The 27,908-nt window shown below is 45.8% G+C and overlaps 3 protein-coding genes across 5 annotated transcripts; all 3 read right to left on the bottom strand.

Annotated features, from left to right (window-relative positions):
• Positions 1-1,946: 1,946 nt before the first annotated feature.
• On the bottom strand, positions 1,947-10,324 carry LOC144937711 (polycystin-1-like protein 2). The gene is made up of 8 exons (XM_078865150.1): positions 10,170-10,324; positions 8,020-8,190; positions 7,615-7,769; positions 6,322-6,474; positions 5,414-5,888; positions 4,218-4,362; positions 3,668-3,890; positions 1,947-2,168 (listed from the first exon to the last, which is right to left on the bottom strand). The coding sequence occupies exons 1-7, from the start codon at positions 10,236-10,238 to the stop codon at positions 3,709-3,711; spliced, it is 1,350 nt and encodes a 449-aa protein (XP_078721276.1). The 5' UTR covers positions 10,239-10,324; the 3' UTR covers positions 1,947-2,168; positions 3,668-3,708.
• Positions 10,325-11,138: 814 nt separating this feature from the next.
• Positions 11,139-21,934, bottom strand: LOC144937710 (uncharacterized). Of its 3 annotated transcripts, none has more exons than XM_078865147.1 (11): positions 21,319-21,934; positions 20,348-20,502; positions 19,573-19,743; positions 19,167-19,420; positions 18,321-18,491; positions 16,482-16,613; positions 16,220-16,310; positions 15,966-16,078; positions 14,193-14,435; positions 12,586-13,069; positions 11,139-11,337 (listed from the first exon to the last, which is right to left on the bottom strand). In XM_078865147.1, the coding sequence occupies exons 1-11, from the start codon at positions 21,900-21,902 to the stop codon at positions 11,228-11,230; spliced, it is 2,508 nt and encodes an 835-aa protein (XP_078721273.1). In that variant the 5' UTR covers positions 21,903-21,934; the 3' UTR covers positions 11,139-11,227. The 3 variants fall into 3 exon arrangements, with proteins under 3 accessions (XP_078721273.1, XP_078721274.1, XP_078721275.1); XM_078865148.1 differs by having other exon boundaries at positions 14,193-14,396; XM_078865149.1 differs by lacking the exons at positions 11,139-11,337; positions 12,586-13,069 and having other exon boundaries at positions 14,351-14,435; positions 15,966-16,025.
• LOC144937529 (neuropilin-1-like) lies at positions 21,931-27,751 on the bottom strand. Its single transcript, XM_078864772.1, has 7 exons — positions 27,747-27,751; positions 25,675-25,967; positions 24,978-25,128; positions 24,232-24,410; positions 23,419-23,738; positions 21,980-22,433; positions 21,931-21,935 (listed from the first exon to the last, which is right to left on the bottom strand). The coding sequence occupies exons 1-7, from the start codon at positions 27,749-27,751 to the stop codon at positions 21,931-21,933; spliced, it is 1,407 nt and encodes a 468-aa protein (XP_078720898.1).
• Between the last annotated feature and the right edge of the window lie 157 nt (positions 27,752-27,908).

The following is a 27,908-nucleotide window of genomic DNA, read 5'->3' as shown; positions in this document are numbered from 1 at the left end:
AACGAGGCTGACACACACATACACAACGCGGCTGTCACACACATACACAACGCGGCTGTCACACACAGACACAACGAGGCTGACACACACAGACACAACGCGGCTGTCACACACAGACACAACGCAGCTGTAGCACACAGACACAACGCGGCTCTCTGTGTGACGTGTTGTCCATGAAGACGATCAGGAAAGGCAAACTGGTGAAGAGACGTGACTACAGGGAACTCAGAGGTGTGCTCATGGGGGTCCCGCCATGTGAACTCCTTCGCCTGCTACGCAGGAGGTCGTGCGTTCGATGGTGACCCCGACGCCTCCTGCTGTCTATTTGGAGTTTGCGTGTCTCCCCGTGGTCGCATGGATTTTTCTCCGGGTCCTTCGGTTTCCCCCACCACATTTAGGAGCATATGTTTAAGAGTATTTGACTACTTCGTTGAGCTATCATTTGTGGCCAGGTCGCTTCTGAAAAAGAGCTTTTCAGTTGAGTGGGCTTTAACTGGTCAAATAAAAAATAGTTTAGTTTTCAAACCATGGGGGAGGTAATAACGAGGAGAGACGCAACACAGAGATGGAGATGCCAGAGGCAGGGAGGGACGGAGAGGAGGAAGTGAGAAGCGTCTGGATGCCTCCCGCGCACAACTAGAGACGGACGAGATTAAAAATGGCCCAGCGAGGAGTGTGTGGACACTGACTCACGAGAAGGGCCAGACGCTTGCACGGCGATAGAATCCCACTGAGCTGCTATATAACCTAACATCAGTAACGAGTGTTACCTGGACCAGTCCTGGGCTCCTCCTTCGCTACCTGGACTCAACATTGTGGTGAAGTATGGGAAAACAACTCCTATCACTGACACGGCACGGGAAGGCCTTCATTCAGCAGTACAGGACAAAATCAACTATGCATTGAATACAGGACATGCACATTATGATAATGTTGTCAATACTCAAGTTTATAAAGCTCTGTATCTGCCATAACTGGTTTAACGGTGATGTCGCAGGGGCAATATGGTGCCAGGCAGTCCCAATGATATCCCTCTATCGTGCCTGGGACCCAACATCACAGATCAGCTGGTACTTGTGGATCAAGTCCACCCAGTCTGCAATGTTCTGAATCTAAGTCTTAACCTAGCTCATGTATTGACTACCGGGTGAGTCTTTGTGATTGTGCTATATGAATTACATTTTGCTTCACGTGCTAGGAATCCAGTTGCTGATGAAGCTCCCAGGACGTGGATCGAGATGCAAGGCATCATGCTGAACACCACGAGGCACAAGCCACGCATCGGAGAGACGGGGTAGTTCCCAGCTCACAGAGATCCTGGAAATTCGGCAAAACTTGGTACTGTAGATTTTGGTAAACTAATGTTACATTTTGGCAATGGTGTTTCTACAAATTGTATGTCTTTATGAATAATATGTAACAACTTTAACATACATATAGTATTGCTGATGGTTTTTTTCTCCCTGTATTTGATCTCCTAATATCACATGATCAGAGTTGTGATACAGCTATCTATACGCAGTGATGGGGACACTTTAATTATATTGCAACATTCCACAGATTAAACAATATACCGTTAAACAAAGCATTGTCGTCATCCGTCGTGATCGATCCACTGCTGGACGAAGACCTCCTCATATTGTAACCATCTCTCACGATCTTGCGTTGCAACAATCCATCGAGTGGCCACACACGGGAGGATTTCATCGCTCCATCTCTGCGGTTGTGCGTGCCCATGGATCTAATCCACTCCATCGTTAGCCTGCGTCACCAGCCTGCGTCCGTTCCTGCGTAGCGCCAAGCCCAAGCCCATTTAGATTTCTTAACTTTTCTTAACAGTCAATATGTGTGCCAACTTTCATTCCTACTGCTTGTAAAGGGATGGTGGGAAAAGGATGGACCCTGTATTGTTTTTATTTCAAATACTTTAAAGTCCACCAGTATGTGGGCAAATGCTAAATACGTCTTTACCAGCTGCAGATATTTTTTCATGTCTTGGGAACTTTTGGGAACTAGATGTTTTTTATTTTTCTCCTCCACTGGGGATCATTGGCAAAACATTCTGGAATGCATCAAAATTCAGCGCAGTTTTATTTATTTTGTCAATGCTGTTTGATGGTGCCTTGATGTGCCACTTCTTCAATGATTTCCTGGAGCCTCCCCTGGTCCTACAACAACAGTTGAGACAGCATTCTGCATTTTCATCAGGGCCAAATAATTGAAACCAGTTAACATGGCAAAAGATTGACCATCATATGAAACATTTCAATGAGAACATCAGCAATGGCTATGTCTTATTGCGATCTAAGTACAGCATTTTAGAGAAGAGTACACATAACACAAGTTATTATAATGCAGTACTTTATGCCAATATATACGTAGTCACCTTCACATAATCTGTGTTTTTTTTATAATTTGACGTAGTAAATATATTTATATTTGTGGGTGATAAGCCTTTTTAAAAACACAAGCATGCTGAAATTAAATAAAAGTGCATGGATATTCAACTGTGAAGTGTGCATGTGCTGAACAAATATACTGTTTTATATTGATGTCCTGGGTATAAATTTCAATGGAACTAAAATATGCATACATTAAACACTAAATCATGTTCAGTGCAGAATTCTCAGACATCCACCCAGCCACAAACATCCAACCCGAGAGGGATAATGGGCTCTGTGGACCCTGGCCAGGGATTAAACACATGGATGCACAACCATCAACCTGCTGCTCTCTTGTTTGTGATGTACTCTGACTCAGTCACTCTTTATAGGGCGTCATGCTTGTGCTGCACAACTGTGGGGAGCGGTAGTGTAGTGGTTAGTGCGGTGCGCTACGAACTCGGCGACCCGAGTTCGATTCCCGATCACGGCCAACACCAGTGACGATTATCTGAACCGGTCCTGGGCCTCCCCTAGGTCGATTCAGCCTCAAATTAGTACCTGGTGCGGTGCGTAATCATCGCCACTGGGGAGACAAAGGCGGTCGGGCGTGGTGCTGGCCACCCTCCCTTCTCGTGTGCCGTGCCGGCCGTCATAGGTGCTCGCTCACAGCACTTGTCCCAACAGTCTATTCAGGCTATACGGGGGATCTTTGTATTTCCTGCGTAGCTCTCTGATGTGGTTTCAGGTTGTGCCAGGTGTTGGGATACTTCTTCAGGAAGCATTGAGAGCGAAACGTCAGACATCATACCACACAACAACACAACAACACACAACAACACCAGACAGGGTAACCCGAAAACAGTACCAGAGAGGTCAAATGCAGTCTAATTTAATTATGCTGAAAATAAATGAGCACTGTGTAGACTTTATTATCTCTATAATTTGGGTTGCAAGAAGGGCTGGGTTCAGCTCCTGACTCTGTGTGGGGTTGGAATCTTCTCTCCCTGTTCTGCATGGCAAAACAAATGCGTGCAATGTAACTGGTATTGGCCTAACATCCCAATGCTGAAATGTACCTGGACATTACTCAATTGAGATGACACGGATCGACACATCACCATCTGCTTTGAAAACTGGGCAAGGACCCTTTTGAAAGTATGAATGGAGACTCAGGCTTTGCTGGTTAAACGAGCGGAATCGTTACGATAGCATTAGAAATGGTATACTTTGCCGAGAAATAAGCATCACTTTGTCACGTTTAAGGCAAAGTGGTCACCTCTCACCATGCTCTCTAGGTCTTTGAGACTTGATGCTCCGAATGGCCTCAGGCACAGGAGCCCACTGCCTCCAGGTCGCTGCGTGACCACTGCGGCTGCCCCCCCAGCGAGCGATGGATGTCGCGTGCGCTCAGCAGCCCGGCCGTGTCTCCCGGCGCGGGCCCCACGTCTCCCATGACCTGCACGCCATCTTCATTGATGTCCCTCAGTGATATTGCCAAGCTTGTCGCTTGTAGACGGACATGAAACAGAATCAGAATCTTTATTTATACTGGAGGAATCTGATGAGTCATAAAGCTCTTTTTTTTTACACATGTCCAGTAAGAGTGGGTGAGAAAGTTAAATAATTAAGCGGCGTTGCTATATTTCTCTGTTTTGTATAAGACAGCGATGTTGACATTGATTAATTTTGCAAGTGAAATTATTTGATTCGTTACGTATATATCACTCGCCGTAGTTGCAGAAATAAAGATTCATTGTGCAGTTAGCAACGTCTCTATCCTTGCACAAGCAAACACACGCGCACACGCTCGAATTAGTTCGACTGTTTACTTACACTGCTTTTGTCCGGTGTTTGGTTCCTTGAGACCAGAGTTGTAGATGATTTCAATATGCTCAGAGAAGGGCCTTAACATCTCCTCTTTGAGTGTACCCTTCTTCCATTTCCACATTATAAACTTGATGATTGCAAAGACAATAATCTGTTGGCAGCAGGAAAGAAAAAAAACTACTCATGTAACTTTAAGGGGACCAATAGGCCAATTATTGCCATGCCTGAGATTTTTGAAATATTATTTTGCAATGTTGTGCCTCCAATTGTGCTGGCGGCATCAGGCAAGCAGATACGGAATGGATTCGGATCTCTCGCGGAAGAGTGCAACCCTCGGTGTTAGAGAACAGCCCACAGAAGTGGATACCAGAGAGATACCTCTGAGATTCATTTATGTGACCTCATATCTACAGAGACCATTCCTTCACTCTCTGCTAATGAGAATCATGTTTGTTGCATGACAGCCACACCGATAGTTAATTCTCAAACCTGTTTTTTTTTCCAAATTAAGTGCAGGACCAAATTTAATTACGCCTGGGAAATTGTCCATCTGAGCACAATTACCATGTTTACACGGAATATACAAAAACCTAACGCTCTGAAACTTCCCATAGAGCTTGCAGATCACAATATTCAGATCTCTATTTTGTTGTTGCAAGATTGGCAATTAACTATTTTCAATGTTCCGTTCTGTATGAATAAAAATATGAACGTTCATTTAACTACTTTTTTAAAAATGATTTCTAAAATTACGTTTGCAAAAAAATACATAGCACTAGTTACTGTACCAGTTACTATAATGTCTGTCTGTATGTGGAACTTCTTTCACACCGTACATAGCCAACCGTGCTAATCGAAGGTGTGGAGGAAGGACAACAAATTAAACACAAAAAGAAGTTCTAAATACAATTAACAGTGAGTATAATTATTATATTCATGGTTTAACATATTTTTAAAAGAGAGGCAGTGCAACAAAGCAACCTAAATATTTCAGTTAAAAATTAGAAAATAATATTATCCCTGAGATAACATTGATATCGACTTCCTGAATAAGACGAAAATGGAAACAAATATTACAAATAAAATCGGTTACGTCTTTCAGAAACAAAAGGTCACAATCAGTTTTGATCGTCCGCACTTGATGACTCACGAGTGACCAAACGAACACACGCCATTCTCAACGCCAGACTTTGTCCTTTCACCTTCACCGGTTGGATCAACACAACCGACATGAGGAAGGTCGTCAGGAATCGAACGAGCCAGCGGTTGGCCTTCTCCGGGCCCCACTCCATGCTGTAGAGAATCGTGAAGAAGCCCGAGCTGAGGACAGCGAGGACGATGAGGCCCCATCCCACGAACCTGCAGCCACCCGGCCAAGGGCCCCTCCAGGAGCTCTTCTGGCCTGGGGGCCGCTCGCTCCCCGAGCGGCTGTTGCGGAATATGAGCACGACCACGAGGCTGACGGGCACCTCCACCAGGCTGCTGAAGAGGCTGATGAGGACGTCGGTGAGAGACAGCGGCCCCACCGCGACCCCTCCACCCGCCTCGCTGGCCGCTTGCTTCTTGCCGAACCACATGGCGTTGGCGATCATCATGAGGAAGAGCAGCGTGACGCAGCAGGAGATGCGATGCACGCGGGAGAAGTTCGTCTTGAATGGCCGAAGGACGACAGAATACCTACAACGAACGTTAACAAATGTGACTAAGCAATAGGCATTGGCTAGCTCGCAGATGTGTTTCAGAGTTTCTCCAAGTGTTGTTCGGCAAGACGAAGCTCTCCAGAGAAACGTCGGACATCGTGCTGCGTAGCACGTGGTGCAGCCAGAGAGCACATCGGAGAGCTGCACAGCACAACCGCGACAACCTCGGCAGTAACATTTATTGTTGCTGCAGTAATCTTTGAAGCCATTGAAGACATGTGGAGCTTTAGAGGGATGACACTCAGGTGTGTGCATAATTGTATCGATGGAGCTCACACTGCCCATAATATATGTTTAATAACAGACTATACCTGCATGGACACGCTTTGGTGTTATGAGTCTAGATATATTGCGCATCAGTCAATCAATAGGTTAAAATATCTCTACAGAAGTGGTGGGCTTCAACTGACCACAGGTGCCCTTCTGTGAAATTGGTCTTGACGGCGTGCGAGGCCAACTTCTGGTTGGAGAAATGCGTGGAGTCGTCTGCCACCTCGAGCGTTTTGCCGCTCAGTCCAATGGTGATGTCTGTCTTCGTGGACATCTTGTCACGGAAGGTATACCTGAAATAAAAACATTGTACGAAGTAATACATGGCGATAATTACCTGTCCCTGGCAAAAACAGCGTGCAACATCCGACTTTCAAATGTCAATATCTTTTTTTTAAACAATGCATTTATTATACCACGCAGAAAAGATGATCATTTTGAACTATGCTAGATATTCCCGCAATTCTGGCACACTTACTGGTGGTCATACATTGTTGTTGAGCGCAATCGCTTGCATCAGGCACAGTCAATATCACATATTTTTGATTGACGCAGCCCATCTCTTCATGTCAAACAATCTTTACACCTCTAGACATTTGAGTGGCAACTTCCACTGGGTAGCTGGCTGAGATGTTTTGTATTTGCAGAGGCCGTGATGCTTTCTTCACATTTGCTGGTGCAAGTATACCGATATTCATCACTCACACAACACTTTGAGGCTCCTCATGTAGTACTAATATACAGTTGTATATGTTAAGAGCTACTTGCTAAAATGCACCATATAAGGAATAATGATTCACTTCCACAATTCAAGTAATTATCATGATTTGGATTTGTGATTTGATTCAACAATTCTATTTCCCACTGTGGTGGACATTAGTGGAAGGCGCCTTACAAATAAATGTAAATTATTATACAGGATGGATATGATATGCAGAAGATATCATTCTATTCCCCCCCCCGCCCCAACCTATATCCCGGTTATGCTGTCACCATCACTTCACCCCTTTCACAAACCAGCACGGACCAGAAGGGTGAAGTATGGTCAAACAAACCCTACATGGCATGGGGAGGCCTTCATCCAGCAGTGGATTGGCAAAGGGATGTAAGTAAATAATGAAATGGTTAAGTGCAGCTATTCAACAAAACATTTCCAACACAAGCTTCTATGAGTCTGTTACTGGACAAATTTTCAGGCAAAATCATTAACGCTGACAGCCGTATCGTGACCCTTCTTCTTGTGTGGTCAACAAAGCCGCAAGTGACAACACTGAGTGTTTGCAGACTAAATGCATACTGCAGTAGATAATCACATGCCTTTCACGAAGAGAAAGTTGTCAATAAATTATAATACAAGCATAAAGAATGATTGTTATACTGTACACAATTAAAACAGCACTTGGTGATATAAAAGGCCAAACAATGTATCTCACACATTTCTTTTTTGCAAATCCAAAACAGAAACTTCGCTGACATTCCAGGGGACGGTGTGGCCGTCACAGCCCAGCCAGATTCTCATGCACGTGGGCTTGCCGCTGCAGCGTGGCATTGAGAATATGAAGTTGTACACTTGCTTCCTCTTGAATTCCTGGTGATAGCACAACAGTTTCACACTCGGTAAAAGCATGCAAAGTATTGATGGTATAAATGACCCCAGGTTTTCCACTATTTTTTTTTACAAAATCCAAATGATGTAGAGAGGTTATTTTTTGTTTTACATAACGGTGTACCTAAAAGCGTAATCAAAATATGAACCACATTGTTTTGACATTGTTAAGTGATACAAAAGTACTGTAGTCATATTCACTGTATACATTTGTAATGAGCAACGTGGTTACCTTTAGCAATGGGTGGGACAGCTCACAAACTCCAGAATCAAACTTTGCATAATAAAGGATGAAAGAAACAGGCGACGTTGTACGACCGCTTGCTTTGTTGCTTGTCGAGATTCTGAGGAGCAGTTTACACGAGCACTTGTCCGTTTCATCAAAAAGGCACAAAATCGTATTCTGCGAGGAGGAAGTTGTTTTGTACGTTAAATATCAGAGCCGAGCAAAACATCACGTGCAACACATTATATAAACACTGCGAGAGATACATCAGAGAGACGCGGCTTGAAACACGCCAGGATATGAATACCCTGGGCACTTATTTAAAGTGGACGGATATGAATGTGATGAAGTAAAGAGGTGGTGGATGAGAGTGGATGGAGTGCTCTCGTGAAGCTCAACTCGACAATGAGCACCGACTGGCAATGTCTTTCAAACATTACCTGGACACATTCCTGCTATCACATACGAAACAGATACATGGACACTGATGAAAAAGATGGGACTAAAGGTCAAACGTGTGCAAAGAAGCATGCAGAGATGGCATTCTTGGGATTAAATTGAGTGACATAATGAGGAACACATGGATTGGAGAACACATGCAGGTTAGAGACGTAATTTTGACTGTTGAAGAAAAGAACTCCGCTTGGACAGGACGACTGGCGGTCGAGAATAAACCCCGCGTGGCAGGCACAGGAAGGGAGTACAGCTGCTGCGTGGTGTGTTGAATCGCAGGACCGTGAAGGATCGTGGTGGCTTGGGGAAGCATTCATCTTGCAAGGGACTAACTAGAGCTGATGATAATTATTACATTGTCGCACATCAAGTCACGTCCTGTAGAATGCTGTCGGAATTGCACTAGCTTTGTGATTGTATGTTATAAATGTGTTACAGGCACAGGTGATTAAAAGGCTCAGGTGCAACGGTTATCTTGGTCACACGTGGAGTCATATCTCAACTAAGCTACGGAATCAATCATTACATTACAGTGTATACACATCTAGAGACAGATCATGCACCATGGGCAGAGATGTTGAACGTGTTGGGCGTGCATAGTTTTTGTTAGGAGAAACTGCGTTGAGTCAAATGCTGTCCTAACATCACTGCTTTATAACCCCTTCTTGTAGCAATATTATTACTTCTAAGCCCTAGAATTCCATATTATTTGGCAAGACAATTAACAATGTGCTGCATTGTGTGTTAAAATATTTGCCCTGTGGAATTTAAAACTGACTCATGAAGTACAATGGAAGTTTAAAATGTGTGATATTCTAATATTCAACATTTCACAATTCCAACATTTTTAGCTTGTGCCATCTGTTTGCAATATAAAGTAGATGGCCTTTTAAAAAAAAGTTTACTGCGCCAGTGTAACATTTTTTTTTATTTGAGGTCATTGGATGATATATTTAACCCCAACTAACCTGAATTTAACCTAGTTTTATTATCTGACTTCGTGGGTCTCATACTAAGAATCTGTGGACATCTTTGAAAAAGTGCTTTATAGCACATCGGATTGCTCCAGGATATATAAATATTCTGATTCTGAGAATGGTATATTTGGCCACACTGGGTAAAAATTGGTGAAAGTAATGCATATCAAACTTATGTGACGAGGCAACATGGATTTCAATGTCACTCTAGTTCACCACAGCTCCAGGGCTAGCGGTGACACTTTTTTTTGATAACTATATTAACTTTATCCATTAGTCAAGTATTCGCACAGATAACCGATAGATTAATGGATGTATGGTACTTAAATCATTGGATATCTCAGCTATAAGTGCGTGTAACATGTCCAGGCTTTGAGTTAATCCACTGCAGATTAAGGGCCTCCCCACACCCCAGTGTGTGTCGTGACGGTTATTGTGGCCTGGTGGATGATGGAAGTGGAGATGTGCCAGTCGAGAAGCTTTCTGCTCTCCACGTAGCCCCACAAGCCCCACGGCAATGTGGTGCCACATCGCCGTGGGGCTTGTGGGGCTACGTGGAGAGCTGTGGTCACCAATCCAAGCAACATGCAGCCGCCTCGATTCTGCTTCGTTTCCGAGATGAGACGAGGTTGCGTGCATTCCAGGTTACTTGGTCACAGGCAAATACAGACATCGAAACTGTTCTGATAGTTATCAAGCACATTAAACAAGCCGTGGAGTTTGTACCTTTTCATTATCTTTCTCATCCGCCTTCCTTGCCCACAATAAAACCAACAAGTAGAGCAGAACGATCATTATGACAGTGGAAAACACGGCACCATTTGACACCAGGTCAAATTTTGAGAAGACGGTGGAGAAATCGATGGCGTTTGGAGTCAGGAATTCCGCCCCCACAAAGACCTTTTCTTTGCCAAAGTTGACACGACTGTCAGGTTTGAACTCACACACAGTTCTGTGCACTGTTGTGCTAGGATGGACCTGCAACACAATGCATTCGTGTGGATGTATCACTGCCACGATGACTGGTTAACATTGCAGCATTCTCATGGACGAATGCAATTTCTTTTTAAAGCAAACACAACTGAATGCAGAATAAGCATTATTTACAACAATATTTATCACAGCAATAATAACAACAACGTGTTTGTAATAGCAGGCGTAGAACTGGTAACACCATTTCAAATGTAATCAAACCTAGCACAGTAGTGACGAAATTTGTAAATGTTCTTATTCATGCATTGAAATCTTAAGACATTTTCACACTGGTTTTTGGACGATTCGTATTCTACCGTGAGAGGTTGTTGTGCTTAACTTTATATGTTGATGTTTGCAGCATTACCTAGTCCGGTAATTAAAAAACATTCTATAGTACAACTTGAGTTTTGGTTCCAATTCGTCGCTGCAGTATAAACATGCATCACTTTTACATTGTCATCGCTCTCCATATCCTTTATTTACAACCAGACACGTGAACCGACGCAATGCAGATCTGTTCTGAAAAATAAATGATTACATAAAGGAGTACAGTGCGTAACAATGTACAGTACTCCTTTATGTAACGAATTGGCACGTTCTGTTTACGTGACAAACCTTACTAATTGGCTGTGTCGGGTGGTGGCGGTTTAACGACACATTTATATATTTACTCGATCTAACCCAAAAACACTGTATTATGGATGATATTGGTCGCGAAAGTCTACGTGTTAAACTGACATAGCAATGTGTTCACTACTTCTCTTGAATTGCTAACACACATAATACATACGATGTTGTACAATCATTGTTTATGAATTACGACTCACACGTGCCAAGGCATAGCTCCATTGGTTATGGTCACTGTCCCATATTTTGCAGGCAGCTGTCCATACATTCAACTTGACAGACCCACTACTTCCTACATAACCAGGATGCAACACAACATAAAACGGCACAGTATCGAGGTTATATATCAAAACAGAAACAAAACACATCGCATTTGGAGAGATATCACGACATCCCGTCCCTACAGTTGTTTGGAGGCTTATGCCTTAGAAGTAATGTTCCTTAAAAAGTAAATTTCCTGCTCAAGTAAACATTGAGGCGGTGCTCACATCCTCTTCACCGCCCTGAGCCATTGGTGGAAATTACACATCACTATGGCAGGGTTGAGTCTATCCATAGGACAACCACCGTTGACTTCCCCACAACCTGGTAATCATATTATGAACCCCAGAGGGATGATGGGCCGAGTCAACCCATAACCAGGATTTGAACTCATAAGCTTCTGATTGCAAGCCACTTGCTCTGCTCCTGAACCACCTAGCCAGATTGATACTGTGAATAAAGAGTGAAAGTGCTTCTTGGGGCATGAACCTGGCTGTCAAGAAATCCAAGGCACCACAACCGGTGTGGCCACGTTCATGCACACAGTAGTTCCCCAGGAATTTGTGGGGCTAAATTACTGGCAAAGGAATGTGACCATTAATTCACCATGCCATGAACATGTAAACATGACAGCAGGCTGTGCAGGCTGGGTACTAAAGGTGAAGATGCTAGAGGTCACAAAGCTATCTTTAAGTTAAGTCCGGTATCTGGGTCAAATTTACCACCCACAGTGCACAAAGGAACACAATGTTACCCAGTATTACCACCAACCTCGTCTAGGGACCATTTGTGGACAAGCAATATGCACATAAATAAAGTTAAAATGTATATGCATGTTTTTAAGGCTTAGATAATACTAAAATCACTTTAGTTTAGAAATAAATGCCTCTGAATCTCAATACTTTTTCACAAGGGGTTTGTTTGGGATGTTTGCCAGAGTCCTCGTTGGGTATTCGTGTGCAGAATGAAAGAAAACGCAATAACACCTGCACAAAAACTAAAGTTAGCACTACACATATTGGCAATGCCACAATGTGTAAGAGAGCCTCTCCTTACTATGAATGGCACTAAGCCAACAAAACAAAGCCTGTAATGTGCAATCACAAACGATAACATAGTCTCATATTTAATGTGGAACAGATATACAAATACACTTACTTTACTGTGCAAAAATTAGAAAAAAACATCGTGAACTTTTGTGACAGATGACAACGCTATCTTCACGTGTAGCCTTTGTAGATAACACGGAGTTATTACGCATTTCCCGCACAATGCTCACCGTTGTGCCGAAGGCCAATGTAATACTCGCCAGCTTTCGTATCGCTGCTGGGGATAAAAAAGTGATTTGGTCTGTGGTCCTGAACGTCACTCGCTTTGTTCCTTGAGGACAAATCTTCATCAGTAGCCACTGCATTTAGCTGAATCATGAAGTGGTGGTCATATGTTATAGGGTCCAGTCCAGGCAACCTGCCTTGCCATACTAAAATCTCAAGCCCTTCCACTAGGCTGTCACTGGAAAGCACTTCCATTATCACTGCCGTCCCAGGCTTGTGCACAGTAAGCTTCTTAACGCAAACCGTCTCGTTGTGCTTGAGGAAAAAGTCGATCTCCTGTCCTGCTGCATCTCCATTATTTGCCACGGTGATTGTGGCAGAGGTTATGTTTAAGTCCTTATTTGCGGCGGATACGTGTAAGCTGGCCACCGCACTGTTTGGAGCAGCGCCATTGTTGGTCGTCAGTGGATCTGATTTGAAAGACCAAATCTTCAGGAAACAAAAACATAAAATTAATATAAATGCAATTACTTCACCCGTTTTATGTGCAGTAGTTGAATAATCTCTTTTGAACTGCATTTACAAGTGAAACTTATCTTATATTACGTTATGCTGCTGTGTGTGTGGCTTTTAGACTTCACTTAAAAAACTCCCTATTTATTGTGATTTTAATACATATGGTTACAGATGTGGATGCAAAGCAGACGATAGTACTTTGAAATAATTACTCTTCCTTAAAAATTCTACCGTCATAGTCACAGAATGTGACTTATAACAACATTACTTGCCTATTTCATCAAGTATTGTGATGTCACCGTTGTGTATTATATATCCTGGTATCTGTACATTCTGTGGTGCTTAGTTTCGGCTGCGTGAGCACTCTGAGCCAGAGCTGGCTCCAGCTGCTCTTGGATGGGGGGCTGGGGGGCTGGGGGGCCGTCGTGTGGGGCACCGTGACAGTGACTCGGGTGGCCGAAAGCGACATCTGGTGGTGCGTGGCTCACCCTAGCTTCCCATACTATTGGCCCTGCTCTCAGCTATGCTCTAACATTGATATTCAATTGCATCACGGAGTACATTTGGTAGACTGGAGTTATATATATAAACGATTTTTCTGTTTACACGGGAAACCTATTTAGGGTTTAGAAACTCATTTCATGGAGGGTCCAACTTTGGGATATTTTACCAATCTGGATTTTCAGTGTTTGAGAGAAAACATGTATTTTTGGATACAATCTGTATGGGAAAACACTTGAAGGAAGGTCAGATATTATTTTGCTGTACTGCCTTCTATAAGTACAATACATCATTGCTCTGAAGGTGGGTTTCTTAAATCGCACCACCTCTGTCCATCCAACAGTATAAATTGGAACACCATAGTCAGCTAAGTGGCAGGCCTCGTCTGGTGGTGTGAAGTGTGGGTACTTCCACCTTTGCAAAACATCTGGCCAGCGTAGAAGAGTAGGCCAAATACACTCCAGAAGGGCTCTCTAGAGCTCCCTCTAGCGGAAGCCCGTCCGACATCATTGGTGGGATCAACGATGCTCATCCAACGCTGCCCAGAGGTGACACTTGAAACCGAAACACGACGGTGTTTCTCACTTCTCTATACCTGAACGTTGACCTTGTCTGTGGGCTGCACCGTGCCAGTTGCATTCACGTTGGGCTCCAGGGAGGCCTTCGCCTCCACCGTCTCCCAAGATGCATCAAACAATTTAGAACCGGCGATCGTCTGTATCTCCGCTGAGACGGGGCCTGCACTTAAGGAAACTGGCTTTTCTCCTGGCACAGCCTTTCTAGTGTGCAGCTTCCCCACCTGCAGCAAGGTGTTGAACAGGTCGTCAAAGCCAGCGTTCTGTGGACAACAAAACATCATCACCGCTGCGTAGATATTTACGGCCGTGCTGTGAAGCTCTCCGATGTCCCTTCTCGTTGTGGCGCCCTTGTTGTTCTCGCCATCGCCTCGTTCGTCGTGCCAGATGTCACCGGAAATTCCACAGCTGAAATCTGACCATATTCTTTGGGCCTTTCGGTAAAGTCAGCTACGACGTTTCGATCGCAACACGACCGCTTGTGTCGCGATCGAAACGTCGTTGTTGTTTTGTTATTTTCTTTGAACCTATCCACGTGACTTTACCGAAAGACTCAAAGAATATAAATGCCTGCAGTCACAAAAGCTTCAAGTCAAGGTTGAAATCTGACCTCCAAGCTCTGGTGTGAGACCACTCGTGCAGTTTGACATTGGATGTGTGAATGTGAGTGCCCCCAATTATAGGTGGTGCCATCCTCAATGCTCACGTGTGTCCTGTGTTCGAGAATCACGGCTGGCATCGCATAACAGAAGTTTCACGCTTTGCATGTTGGAACTAAATTACTGTATTCAAATTTTCCACAATGTGTAAATGCAATGCAGCAAAGGTGAACGAGTTAACCATGGGGGGGGGGGGGCAGTGTTGCTCTCGCTTCACCTGCAAGCTTTACCTGCAAGCTTTACCTGCAAGCTACACCTGCAAGCTTTACCTGCAAGCTACACCTGCAAGCTACGCATGCAAGCTACACCTGCAAGCTACACCTGCAAGCTACGCCTGCAAGCTTTACCTGCAAGCTACACCTGCAAGCTACACCTGCAAGCTACACCTGCAAGCTACACCTGCAAGCTTTACCTGCAAGCTACGCCTGCAAGCTACACCTGCAAGCTACGCCTGCAAGCTACACCTGCAAGCTACACCTGCAAGCTACACCTGCAAGCTTTACCTGCAAGCTACACCTGCAAGCTACGCCTGCAAGCTACACCTGCAAGCTACGCCTGCAAGCTACGCCTGCAAGCTACGCCTGCAAGCTACACCTGCAAGCTACATCTGCAAGCTAAGCTACCTCCGCGATGCTGTGTAGTGAGAGCTAACGGCGACTGTATGTGACGCTAATGCAGTTGGTGCCTTCGGCTGTAGATAGCATCCACTTGCACCAGCTCAGAGTAGTAATGTTGGATAGAATAAGAAATGAAGAGATTAGAAGAAACTTAAACATCGATTGACCAATCATAGACAATTGTGGAACTCACGCCACGCCATGCTGTCGTCATTCCAGAAGAATTCCACCAAACAGGAATCCAGAAAAAAAAGTGGCGACGCGAGTGGAAGATAAGAGATGCAGAGGACGACAGGAAAGAGACGGATTGGCGGAGTGGAGGAGGAGGCAGTGGGGTGAAGAGGAATGCCGTGGGAGCAGGCGGGGGGTGATCGCCCACAGGGGTGGACTTTTGCTTGTGGTGGACCCAGTGGCCTGTGCCAAGGGACTCGATTGGAAGAAGAGGAAGGAGGAGGAGCAGGGGAACACTCATCCTAAGACATGTCGAGGTGTCGTAGAAGGTGTATCCAGCACGCACCACGTGCACGCCCCCTGCAGGTTCCGCTTGAGAGCCATTCGCTGGGCTTCTGTTGGAATGCTGCGTCGAGGAGAGGGATATTTCCAGAGCACCTCCAACCACACGCAGCACGTCTGTCAAAACACCTCCCATGAGCTCACAGCGTAAATAATTGTCTAACCCTACAATGATCCATCAGAGAGAGATTTTAAACAAGCGCGCCTCGTGAACTCGTAACGTGGGAATGTGAAGCAATGCAGAGTGCTTCCTATTACCATCAGACACTTTCAGCAGGCTGGCTTTCCCCACGTGCACGAGCCTCTCCATTTGTTCCACGGCAGTCTTCGCTCCTTGAACAATGGCATTCTTAAAAGTCACAAAGGAAATGCAGAAACATCCACTGACAAAGTTTCATGTAAATACATATTCAGATGAATATAGCACGCTATTAAAAGTAAGAATAAAGAGTTTTACAGTTTTAAACGTGGTGTTAATTTACGAGGGTTATAAATCAGACGGCCTGTGAGCGTTGCTTACCATGCTGTCGAATGTGAATGCAGACGGGGACATTGCCAGGGCTCCGAGCGAGTTCGTGTATTGCAGAACCTCATTCACATTATTCATTGGAACAGTTGACGTCATCAGCGATTCTATAAGCTTTGCTGTCACCTTTTAAAGATGGAAAAAAATCGAAGAAATATACAAAGCACGTTTTTCAAAGCAAGATCTAATTATAGAAGCGGAGGGCAGCGTGATAATGCCACTCGTGAAGAAACAGTGGAAATGTCCTCGTTTTAAAATCATTTCAAACGGAGCTCTTGAAACTGCACTGTGTAAATATAACAGCGAGCTCAGTCTCATATTATATATCATTACTATTATGTTCCGAACATTATCTGTACAGTACAATACTAAATATTTGAATCGTATATATTCGACACTAAACCACATTTAGCTCAACTTAAAATCACGCAACCTATTCGTCTCATCCAGACACCACTACAGAACGTCATTAAATATTGAATGCGACAGATTAGGGGCCATCCATTGGGTACGTACGCATGGAGGGGGGAGGGGGGTTAACCCAAATGCGTTCGCTTGCGTATGGGGGGGGGGGGCGGGGGGTGAAGCCTCGATAATAATAATGTGTCTACATCGGGTTCAAATGAGCCACAGTTCAGTGTCTCCAGCTGTCAGACAGGCACCAGCGGGAGAAGTGGGACTGTGGGAGAGGTGTCACTTGCATGCCACTGTGCCCCTGTCTGCAGCTGTCACGCAGCTCAGCGGTGAGTCTGACATCGTCTGGCGGCCTGCCCCATGGGTGATCACACGTCCTCAATCTCGCCTCACTGCACACTGCCGCTGGCTCAGGATGTTAGCTGCCGCGGTGCTCGTGCTGCTGCTGCTGCTCTGACTTTTGAAATGAACTATCCGTCACTTGCACAACCTGAAATGATCAGGCGCGCATGCCCCGTGTGTGGTGTGTGCCACTCGTCCCAGGCCAGTGCGAATTGACACCAGCGCATCCACACTGCTGCTGACTCTTCTGGCAGTGAGAACAACCAAGTGCTGCATGATGATGAGGAGGAGGAGGCCAGCGACGCTGCAGCTATCGCTGCTGTGCCTCAGCCTGACACTGCCTCAGCCTGACACTGCCTCAGCCTGACCTGACACTGCTTCAGCCTGACACTGCCTCTGCCTGACACTGCTTCAGCCTGACACTGCCTCAGCCTGACCTGACACTGCTTCAGCCTGACACTGCCTCTGCCTGACACTGCTTCAGCCTGACACTGCCTCAGCCTGACACTGCCTCAGCCTGACCTGACACTGCTTCAGCCTGACACTGCCTCAGCCAGACACTGCCTCAGCCTGACACTGCCTCAGCCTGACCTGACACTGCTTCAGCCTGACACTGCCTCTGCCTGACACTGCTTCAGCCTGACACTGCCTCAGCCTGACACTGCCTCTGCCTGACACTGCCTCAGCCTGACACTGCCTCAGCCTGACACTGCCTCAGCCTGACACTGCCTCAGCCTGACACTGCCTCAGCCTGACCTGACACTGCTTCAGCCTGACACTGCTTCAGCCTGACACAGCCTCAGCCTGTTGACGGAATCCCGACAACACGTGACCTGTCCAACTGCGTTCAGTCGGGAGTTTGAACCGAGCGGACACGAGACAAACTTTTTCAGGGTACGCAACTTAATTCTCTAATGCAGCCGGCGGTGGACTATCTGTTTACTTAAACACGTTAATATTATGAATCCTTGATTGTTTCTGCGTGGATTAAATACCGGCCGGAGGGGTCATATTTTTGCGTACGTGCTAAATGGATGGCCCCTTAGCTAACATGTTTTTAGATTTGCAAGCTTGCACCTCCTTGGCCGCGTTCCCGTCCGCTACTGTGTGCAGCAGAGTGGACGTGAGCACGGTCACAGTAGCTGGCAGCAAGCTGTCGCTCCTCTGCACCATGCTCTCGATGAAGCCGCCCAGAGCGAGCAAGCCCCTCGTGTTGTTGATCAGCTCTTGCATAGGAGGGTTACGAACCTGTGGAAAAAAAAAACAAATTTCTAACACGTAGTAGTCGTAGGCTATTGCGAACAGCATTATTCATAGTAAAGGTGTTTTTTGGGGGTTAGATCGCGTAAATATAAACGTGTCGTTAACCCACGACCACCCGACACAGCCAAACAATTTACTCTGCAACACAGTGGTGTGCTGAGCGAGTAATTGACACGTTTTGTTGACGTGACAAGCCTTACTAGTTGGCTGTGTCGGGGGGTGGTGGTGGTGGGTTAAGGACACGGTCATATTTATGCGATCTAACCTAAAAACCTTTATTATGAAATCAAGTTCTGCAAAACTACCCTGATAGGAATTAGAGTGTACATCGCTTCCAGGCAGTGAGGGCCATGTGACCATACTTCACCGCTCTGGGCAGTCGGGGTTGGTGAAGTTGTGGGGAGTACAGAGTCACAATGAGAGTTTCTGCACGAGCTCACAATGCTTAGGAACCAAGCACTAGCCAGGCTCAAACCTACTGAGCTTCTGAAGTCTAATGGGACAGGGTGCAGATTGATCTAAAACTTGGGAATTGCCATTTCTGTTTGCACGAAAACGCGTTAACCTTCATGGGGCAAACATCAACATATCCAAGTGAAAGACTAAAAATTGTCCTTAAATGTGCCCAAATCCCAGTGTGAAAATCAAAATGTCTTGTACCTGAACATAGACAGCAACCTTCGTGCACTGCCCGACGGCGTCGCACACTGCGGCCAGCAGCGTGAGCCGCCCGCCGGCGTCGCCCCGAGGGAGCAGCAGCTGCGGGGTGACGCTCAGGCGGGAGCTGCTGAGCAGCTGCTCGTGCCGGGCCCCCTTGAGCCACCACCACTCGTACGCCAAGTCGCTCGCCCTGCCGCTGCTGGCGCTAAGCCAGCCCTCGCACCGGAGCTGGAAACCTGTGATGCCCGCCAAGCCTTGTGCAAACAAAGATTAAGACAGATATTCGTCACCGTCTGTAACCGTGAGCAGGCATCGAACTCGGTTGGCCGGGTTCGTGGTGCAGTGTGCTAACCACTGTGCCACCGCTCCCAGCCTGTGCTGCGAGTGTACACAGCACAGGCCTCACCTGCGGTGGGCTCGCTGGAGCAAGAGCCGTTGTACGGAGAGACACTGGTCACGAATCCATAGCTCGCCTCCGTGGTGACTGCTCCCTGGGCAGAGACAGACACTGTGGATGTGTAGTGCGTTCTCGTCTCGAGGGCATCGGGAATGAGTGCCAACCCTTGCTCATGAACGCCTGCAAAAGGAAGACGCGCATTACTTTGCTGCGTAGAAAGATGAAGCAGAAAACAATCAGTGAGTGATGTTGCGTGATGTGAGAAGTTGTAAACTAGAATCTGTATGTGATAGGCAGTTGTGACAACAAAAAATTAAATAAGTAAACTATTAGTGGTGTTCAATCTCCAGAATTGTCAATCATAGTACTCTGATAGTATGTGCATTGTTTTTTAAACTGATTGGTCCACACCAGAGACAGCTTTCTTTCGAGCCTCGTCTCAAACGGTGTTAGACCAGAGGACGCCAAAAGGCCTTATCAGAGTATGTTTTTTGTTTGCATTCTGACCACAAGTATTGAGGTTAATGCAAACATGATTCCTTGTAAAAGGTTTCAGTTTGGTGTTTTAACATCTTAACACCTGTTTTGTTGCCATAAAAAAGGGGAAAATATATGATCATATTTTGGTACTGGAAAAGGAGGTCCCATGATGAAGTTCCTTGCTGTTTAAACGTATAGTAAAGAACAGATGCGGTAAAAGCCACAATTCCGCATTATAGAAATGGCTTACAATCTGTAAAAAAACATTCAAGTGGTTGCGTTGTTGGAGAATTAATACAATCACCTGTAGAAGCAATTTCCTCCAAGTTGCTAATTATCTGTTGAGCCTTCAGTGTCCAAGAAAAGGCCACATCTTTAGCGCCCCCGCAGTTCATGCACACCACTGATAGTGAGAGTGATTCTGAAGTGACCACCCGATCTTTGCAGTTGTCATCGCACCTGCCAAGCAAACACTCCCAATGAGCTCACCCTGTACACAGACGTTTTCGTGAGCACGTCAAAGTACGTCACTCATTTTTCAATGGCAAACATATCTTACAATGAGATACTCCATAATACGTATCGAGACTCGTCTCTGCTTTCACAGCTTCTCCACATCTAACACGCAACTTTTGTATAGATTACAAGACAAATACAATTGTTCCCACAGAGGCGGCACACGCATTCCTTGCTGTTATGATAATTTCAACTTGTAATGCGGAGAGAAAGAAACAATGCAGGCGTCAGGAACCACCGAGAAGCTGGAAGGCAGCGAGCCAGCACCAGAAATTATCCAAGCTCCGCAATCCTCACTGTATCAGGATGTTTTCAGCCAATTAATGCGCATTTACATGTGGGAGGAAACTGGAGCACCCTGAGAAAAGCTTACACTTGTGAGAGGGCAAACATCTCTCCCATACAGATGCAACATATGGGGTTCACGTTTGCTCTACTGTATTCTCCTGGAAAGGCAGGGCATGGCACCTAGACGCCCATGGGAAGGGAGTTTCAGAACATGTTTGTGATCCACCATCCTTCACCTCCACAGGCGAGCGCCACCACCGCCTGGGTAGTGACGGCCACCTTCTGTGCAAGGAGTGTGAGCGATTTGTATGTCCAGGCTTTCTCTCGACACTCCAGTTTGTGTCTCCATGCTAAACAGGTAACTTTACAATTGAACATCCTAAGCGAGACACTTGCTTTGAGACTCAATGTGGCGTAGCTGATTCAATCAAATAATATAATTAACAAAATAAAAAAAACACACACACATACCTTATATAAATGTCCAGAACGTTGCCTCGGACAACATTAAAGGTCTGGGCGGCAGTGGCGCTAAGCGTCCCTTTGGTGACCGTGACCGCCACCGTCAAGCGACAGTCAGCCTCTAGCCAAGACTTCGATATCTTCACAACGCCAGTCTCCAAGAAGCCGACTTCACACGCTGCCAGCACACCACCTGCAGACGCTTTAGTGCACTCCCAGTCGAAGTTCGTCTCTGTGCCATCGCGTGACTCGTCGAGATCATAAGGCCCCGCGGACGCATGGACAACAAGATCGTGCCCTACGCCTACTCTTCTGCTGGCGCCACCCACAATGGCTGCGGCCAGACGCTCTGGCCCAACGGCGACGTTGAGAAAGTCTGTTTGCTCCTCGGTGGTCACCGTGCGGAGACTCGCCCTGACTGCCAGCACGTGCTCCCCTTCAGCGAAATACCTCGGTGGGAAATGCACACGTTTAGAATTATGCCACGGAATGGAAGTCACATTCCCGTTTGCTCGGTGTGTGATGGTCCAGGTGTATTCTACATCGGTATATGTTTGAACGCAGAACACCTTCAGGTTTGCCACCACATCCATGCTGTCTGATATTTCCAAAAGTCTTGTCTTACCCTTGCTCCGTAACTCATCTTCCAGAGTCACACTGTAACTGATACAGCCGTGGTCATTGACATAGATGGTCTTGTCGTACGTTCTGGTGTCAAAAGCGGTAATTTCCTGAACTCGTACCTGGTGGGTGCCGTATGCCGAGAAGGAATGAGAGAAGGAGAAGGTGCCTTCGTGGTGCCCGCTTACCGCGTGAGACGACGGGAAAAGGTTCTTGCAAAAGAAGGGGCCGTAGAGAAAGGTGTGGCCATGCTCAGGGGTGCAAACGTAGCACGCGGCACCCGAGAACGCCCTCCTTATTGTTATATTCACGGTTCCATCGGGCTTGAGGGGCTCGTAGGTAATCTCCGTGGAGCCTTGTTTCGAGTAGGGAGACAATAATTCGATACGTAGAGCTATCTCGTTCTCCCAGGACAACGGAGTCAATCGTATTCCGTGGACAAAAATGGGGCTTCTAAAAAGCGTGATTTTTGGCGAGATGGCATCCACAAGCCCCGTGTAGAACTGCAAGAGAACAAAACCACCACCACCACCACCACCACGCTGTTGTGATCATCCGGCCAGGGAGCCCGGCGGTAAAGCTTGCAATCGGAACGTTGCAAGTTCAAATTCTGGTTGGGGGTTGACTCAACCCATCATCCCACCAGGGTCGATATACGTGTACCACTTTGTGGGGAAGTCTACAGCAGTTGTCCTATGAATAGACTCAATCCCCGCCATAGACATGTGGAATTTTCTCTACTGGATGAGGTCTGTAAATTTGAGATGAGAACCACCTCAATGCTCATTGGATAAGGAAATCACTTTGACTTTCCTAGGTTCAATTACAAAGAAACTACCCAAGAGGAATTAAAATAGATGCTCAATATTATATACATTTACATTGTATACATGGATATTAATACATTTTTTTTAGACCAAACTCACATTGAATACGAAAGGCAATGGTTAAATATAATTTAATTCTTCAAATTATTTCACAGTAGTTAGGTTGCACGATAAATTGTTCATCATGTAATATAAATGATCACAACATGAGGATTGTTCCAATATCAGTTTCACAAAATTCTGTACTGTTATTGTATTTCACTATTTCATTTGATCGGTTTTGTGCTTAGCTGTACTTCCAGTACAACTAAAGATTGCTTAAACGTTCTTCAACTCTTGTGGCAGTGTAGAGTGTGAGTGATCCTGCTATCTCTTGCAAGACGTCTCGCCATTGTGGAAGAGCAGATCAATGTATGCATGTTGAACTTCTTTTGCACCGTACATAGCCAACCGTGATAATCGGAGATGCCGGGAAGGACAACAAACGAAGCACAAGACGCATTTTTTTAAAATGAGCCTGCTATCTTCAATACACATAGAGAGGCTCTCTCTCGTGTAAGCTCTTCCTCCAGCAGTGGCTTGAGCAAGACATTGCAGAGTTGCACATTTACCTTTTACTGTGTTAATGACATTCCCACGAAGAGAAAAAACGTACACCCACCGCTATAGCATCACGGCATCCGGTAGAGACGACCGCATCAATGCAAGTGACTAAGAGCGCAGTCACCCAGCCGGGTCTCACGCCGTAGCGCAGACCCAGCTCCGAGGAAGATCCCTGCAAGATCATCCCCGTCAGATTAACCGCGGAACGAAAATCGATCTGCAGGAACTCGGAACTGCGGGACTGGCGAGGTCTCCAGTAGCCCAGTGGGCTGTTGATTCGTGCGTTCCTTGCCAAGAAAGGATCGCCAGATTCAGACGACGCCGTTATTATGTCATCAGGGATGAGGCCAGACTCCATCCCAAGCGGCCTTCGGTAATCTGCGAACAACAGGGAAGGGATGTACTCATGGATTTATTCCTGTACATTTATTGGCTAATACTGAACTTTAATGACTGCTGGCGTTGCCGATATTTATGGTTTACAACTTTGTTCAGGCATTTGTGGCTAAAATCCCTGTTGAAGCGCAGCTTCAAAAGGGGTTTTAGCAACCTTAACGCTTGCCTATGACCAGAGCCAGTAAACTTACACGACAGTTTAGCTGGGAATGTAATGAAACCCCATGTGTACTTCTAATAAATAATACGTGTTGTTTCAATCTGTAATCATAATACACTGGATTATTTTCGGTTTGTTTACACACTGACAAATATACAACGTACAGTAGTATCCCATGGTGCTCTGACTACGTTTGACAATAAACAACTCACACTACCATTTCTGCGTTATGGGCTGAGCAACTGGAAACAGGAATTTTTCATCCTGAATGTGTTCAAAATGTAATTTCCAACCATTATTTCGTTGCCATCTCACCATCAGCGTACGTGATTATGTTGTAGGAAGCATTGAACCCTCTATATGTCACACTCAAGTCAGACTTGAATTTTACTATCAGCGTATTGCTAAAAGACTTGTACGAGTAGCCATTGAACTCAGCATCTGTAGCCATCTGGTTTTCTGAAAGAGTAACTGAATCGAAGAATAATTCAAGTCTGTAAAGAAACAAACACAGAGACACAGAAGAGAGGAGGACGCAAGGAATCGTTATGGAAGGAATTTGAACGAACAACACATTCACACTTTCGATGAGCACGGTTGGCTATGTACGGGACGGAGACATTTCCAACGCACAGTACATCGATCAATAGGAACTGGCTTGGCTTTTTTCTGCACATCGGCTAACCTTCGAGTTTTAAAGTTACCACGTGATCAAAGTGATGTATTCAGTGGCTGGGTGGTCCAGAGGTGTACATTCGTGTATGTCTCAGTTTAACATTGAGTCTGAAACACTTACATTCATAGCCATATATACACATGGACAAGAGAGCATTGACATCGTCTGAAAACTCCACACTACACATCTCATTCGCAGTACCTTACAATTGTGATTGATCATAATAGTGACCGAATGTTGCAGACAATTCTGTACTCTGAAGCATGTGATTGTGTTTACCCACATAGCCAACACTCATAGTCATACTATGAACTTCATAAATATACTTTGCCATATTGGTGTGATATATATTAAAAATATACTGTACATTGTTAACATTACTCACTCCATGTCGACAATTTCTAACACGATGACAGAAAATGGCAGTGCTTCGATGACCCAGACACAGAAGGCGCTGTTCGCGTAATGCCGTGGGTAGTTGGGGCTGGTGAAAGAGCCTCGCGGCTCCCTCAGCGTGCCTCCACAGGTGACTCTCTCTGTAACAAGAACACGAGGCACACGTTAACCTCACCAACTGCTTTGATGAAAGCCTCGAGCCAAGGCGACGACGCTCTATGTGCGGTGGGTGCCTGTGTTGTTGTGGGGAGCGGTGGTGCAGCGGTTAACACGCTGGCCACCCACCCCCTCGTCTACCGTGCCAGCCTTCATGGGTGCCCGCTAACAGCACTTGCCCCAACAGTCTGTTTAGGCTATACGGGGGATCTTTGTCTTTGTGTAGAGCAGAGATGAACGCAGTGCGCGCAGTTGAGCGGGTGCAGTCGAGGGCGAGCAGGGGCTGTGTGCAGGTTGGGGCTGTGTGCAGGTTGGGGCTGTATGCAGGTTGGGGCAGGGGCTGTGTGCAGGTTGGGGCAGGGGCTGTGTGCAGGTTGGGGCAGGGGCTGTGTGCAGGTTGGGGCAGGGGCTGTATGCAGGTTGGGGCTGTGTGCAGGTTGGGGCAGGGGCTGTGTGCAGGTTGGGGCAGGGGTTGGTGCGAGAGGCGCCGTGCAGGCGACAGCTCAAGTGGGGAGCGCGTGAGGGCTCGCCATGAGGAGCGGTATCGAAGCGGCGAGTGGAGTGCTGGGAGCTGTCCGGGGACCAAGAGTGGAGACGTCTCGAGCCGCTGGCGCTCGAGACGTCAACGGGACCCGCCCCCCCCCCCGCCAGGGACAGACGGGCGGATGGGCACGGGGCAGCGTAGGAGAGGGCAGCGGCGAGATAGGAGAGAGTGGTGAGGTACAGAGTGGTGAGGTGCAAAGTCGGTGAGAGTGGGTATAGCAGGAGAAGCAGAGGGGATGAGAGTGGGTAGTTGGAGAAGCAGAGTGTGTGGTGGCAGTGCCTACAAGGGGCGCGAGAGTAGAATTAATAAAGTGTGAGCAGGTGACCTGTTACTTCGTGTCAGTGCGAGTTATTTCACGACACTACATTTGTGTTGCACAAACCCATTGAAGTAACATCATATATTATTGCACCGTGCTACTCTATTAGACCACTTTAATTCTTCACTCAGTTGGCATTGTTACTTATTGTAATTGTTATATAATGTCCAATAAGCAATGGCAACCCGCAGTCTATTGTTGTTAGCATCCTCTAATTTATAAATGTCCTGGAAAAAAAATGGAAATGAACTTTAATCAGCATTAAGGTATGCTAATTTCGTGATGGTGAATGCTAAAAACAATTACCATAGGATTCAGATGGAAGCTTTAGGCAGCTAAATCTGGAATTTTGGGCAAGTGTGCTTTGACTGCCAGTGCAGAGACCTGCCACTAATTAGAGTAATGGTATCATAATAAACTTGCTCCGTATTCACAATATTTATCGATATACAAGCTACTCGACCTGGATTTATTTTCCACTGTAAAATAAAATGGAAATGAAGATGGCTCAAATTATATCTTACCAGAATGAAGTTCTTGCAATGCATTAGACATTAAGATCACAACTATATATATGTGTGCAGTCTTCATGATCTGCAATGTAAAGTGTATATGTATTACTTTACAGTATATACAAAACAGAAATTTACTATTCTGGCCACAGCAAACGTGAGTGGCAAGCGATGTATGGACCAGTCTGGGATCTCCTCCTTCACCAACCCAAGTGAACTGCCGTGGTGAAGTCCAGCACGAGACCTTCATCCACTAGTTGATCGATAAAGGGATGTTCATGTATGTGCACAATAAAAATGCCTACGAGATATGAAGGTATACGATCAGGTGTAGCCAATATTTGTCATCCCAATATTCCCATGTTCCATTGTGGGGCAATGGGGCCATTACACCGAACGAAAGCTCTTCAAATGACGAAGTCAAATAATAAAACGTTCCTCTTCTGCCAATTAAAATGTACATAGGGAAAATTAATGCACCTCATTGTGTTAACATACAGGTCAAAGTCAAACGTTAAAGTGTTTTTCTCTCGTGAATGAGTGTAATGTTCGTAGCTCTGAGCTATCGCTTGAAATTCCGCATTCTCATGGCAGGAGTCAAGTAATAGATAGCTGAATCACCGTTGACGAACCACAAAGTGGTTCCCATGTCATCGTGACAGATACATTGATCCCTAACAACAATTTTATCCTGCAACCATCTGATTTGAGTCACACACTCTAACCATTGTGCCACCTGGATTGATTTACAAAAAAGCACGTTACTCTTTTCAAACCTCTATTACAGATTTTTCAAGATTTCAAACTTCATCATCATCTATGAAAACGAATCACATTTGGTATATGCAACATGATTATTATAGTATCCTGGAAGCACACGTTGTGCAAGTCGACAATAAGTAAGATATCATCATGAAAAATGTAAGTGCCTGCAAGGCAGTGTCTCCACCGACTCAGATGAAACACCACCAGACAGCACCAACTCACACTACACACACACAGCTCACACTACACACACACCACCACACACACAGCTCACACTACACACACCGCCGTCTCACCTTCATGAGTGGGCAGTGGGAGGGGACGAGGCCAGGCCAGGGAGTGTAAAGTCGCGACTTGGTAAGTCACAAACTGGCAGCTGAATGCACCGTGCCAGAGGGCTCACTACGAATGGCAGTCTGTGTGTGTGTTGTGTGTGAGGGCAACAGGACTGAATAGACTCACGGCATCGCTCGTACTTGCTGTGACCAGTGCAGTTGGGTAGTCTGTGTTGTCAGGGTCGAGTTGTAAATAAAGACGTAGGATGGCTGGATGGATCTTCATGATGATATTCCGCAGACAAGGGAGACACATTTAATATAACCAGATCAAAATTAATCTCCATAT

Source organism: Lampetra fluviatilis, chromosome 19 (assembly GCF_964198595.1).
Source record: "Lampetra fluviatilis chromosome 19, kcLamFluv1.1, whole genome shotgun sequence".
NCBI classification, from domain to species: Eukaryota; Metazoa; Chordata; class Hyperoartia; order Petromyzontiformes; family Petromyzontidae; genus Lampetra; species Lampetra fluviatilis.
This window is presented reverse-complemented; position numbering and strand designations above follow the sequence as displayed.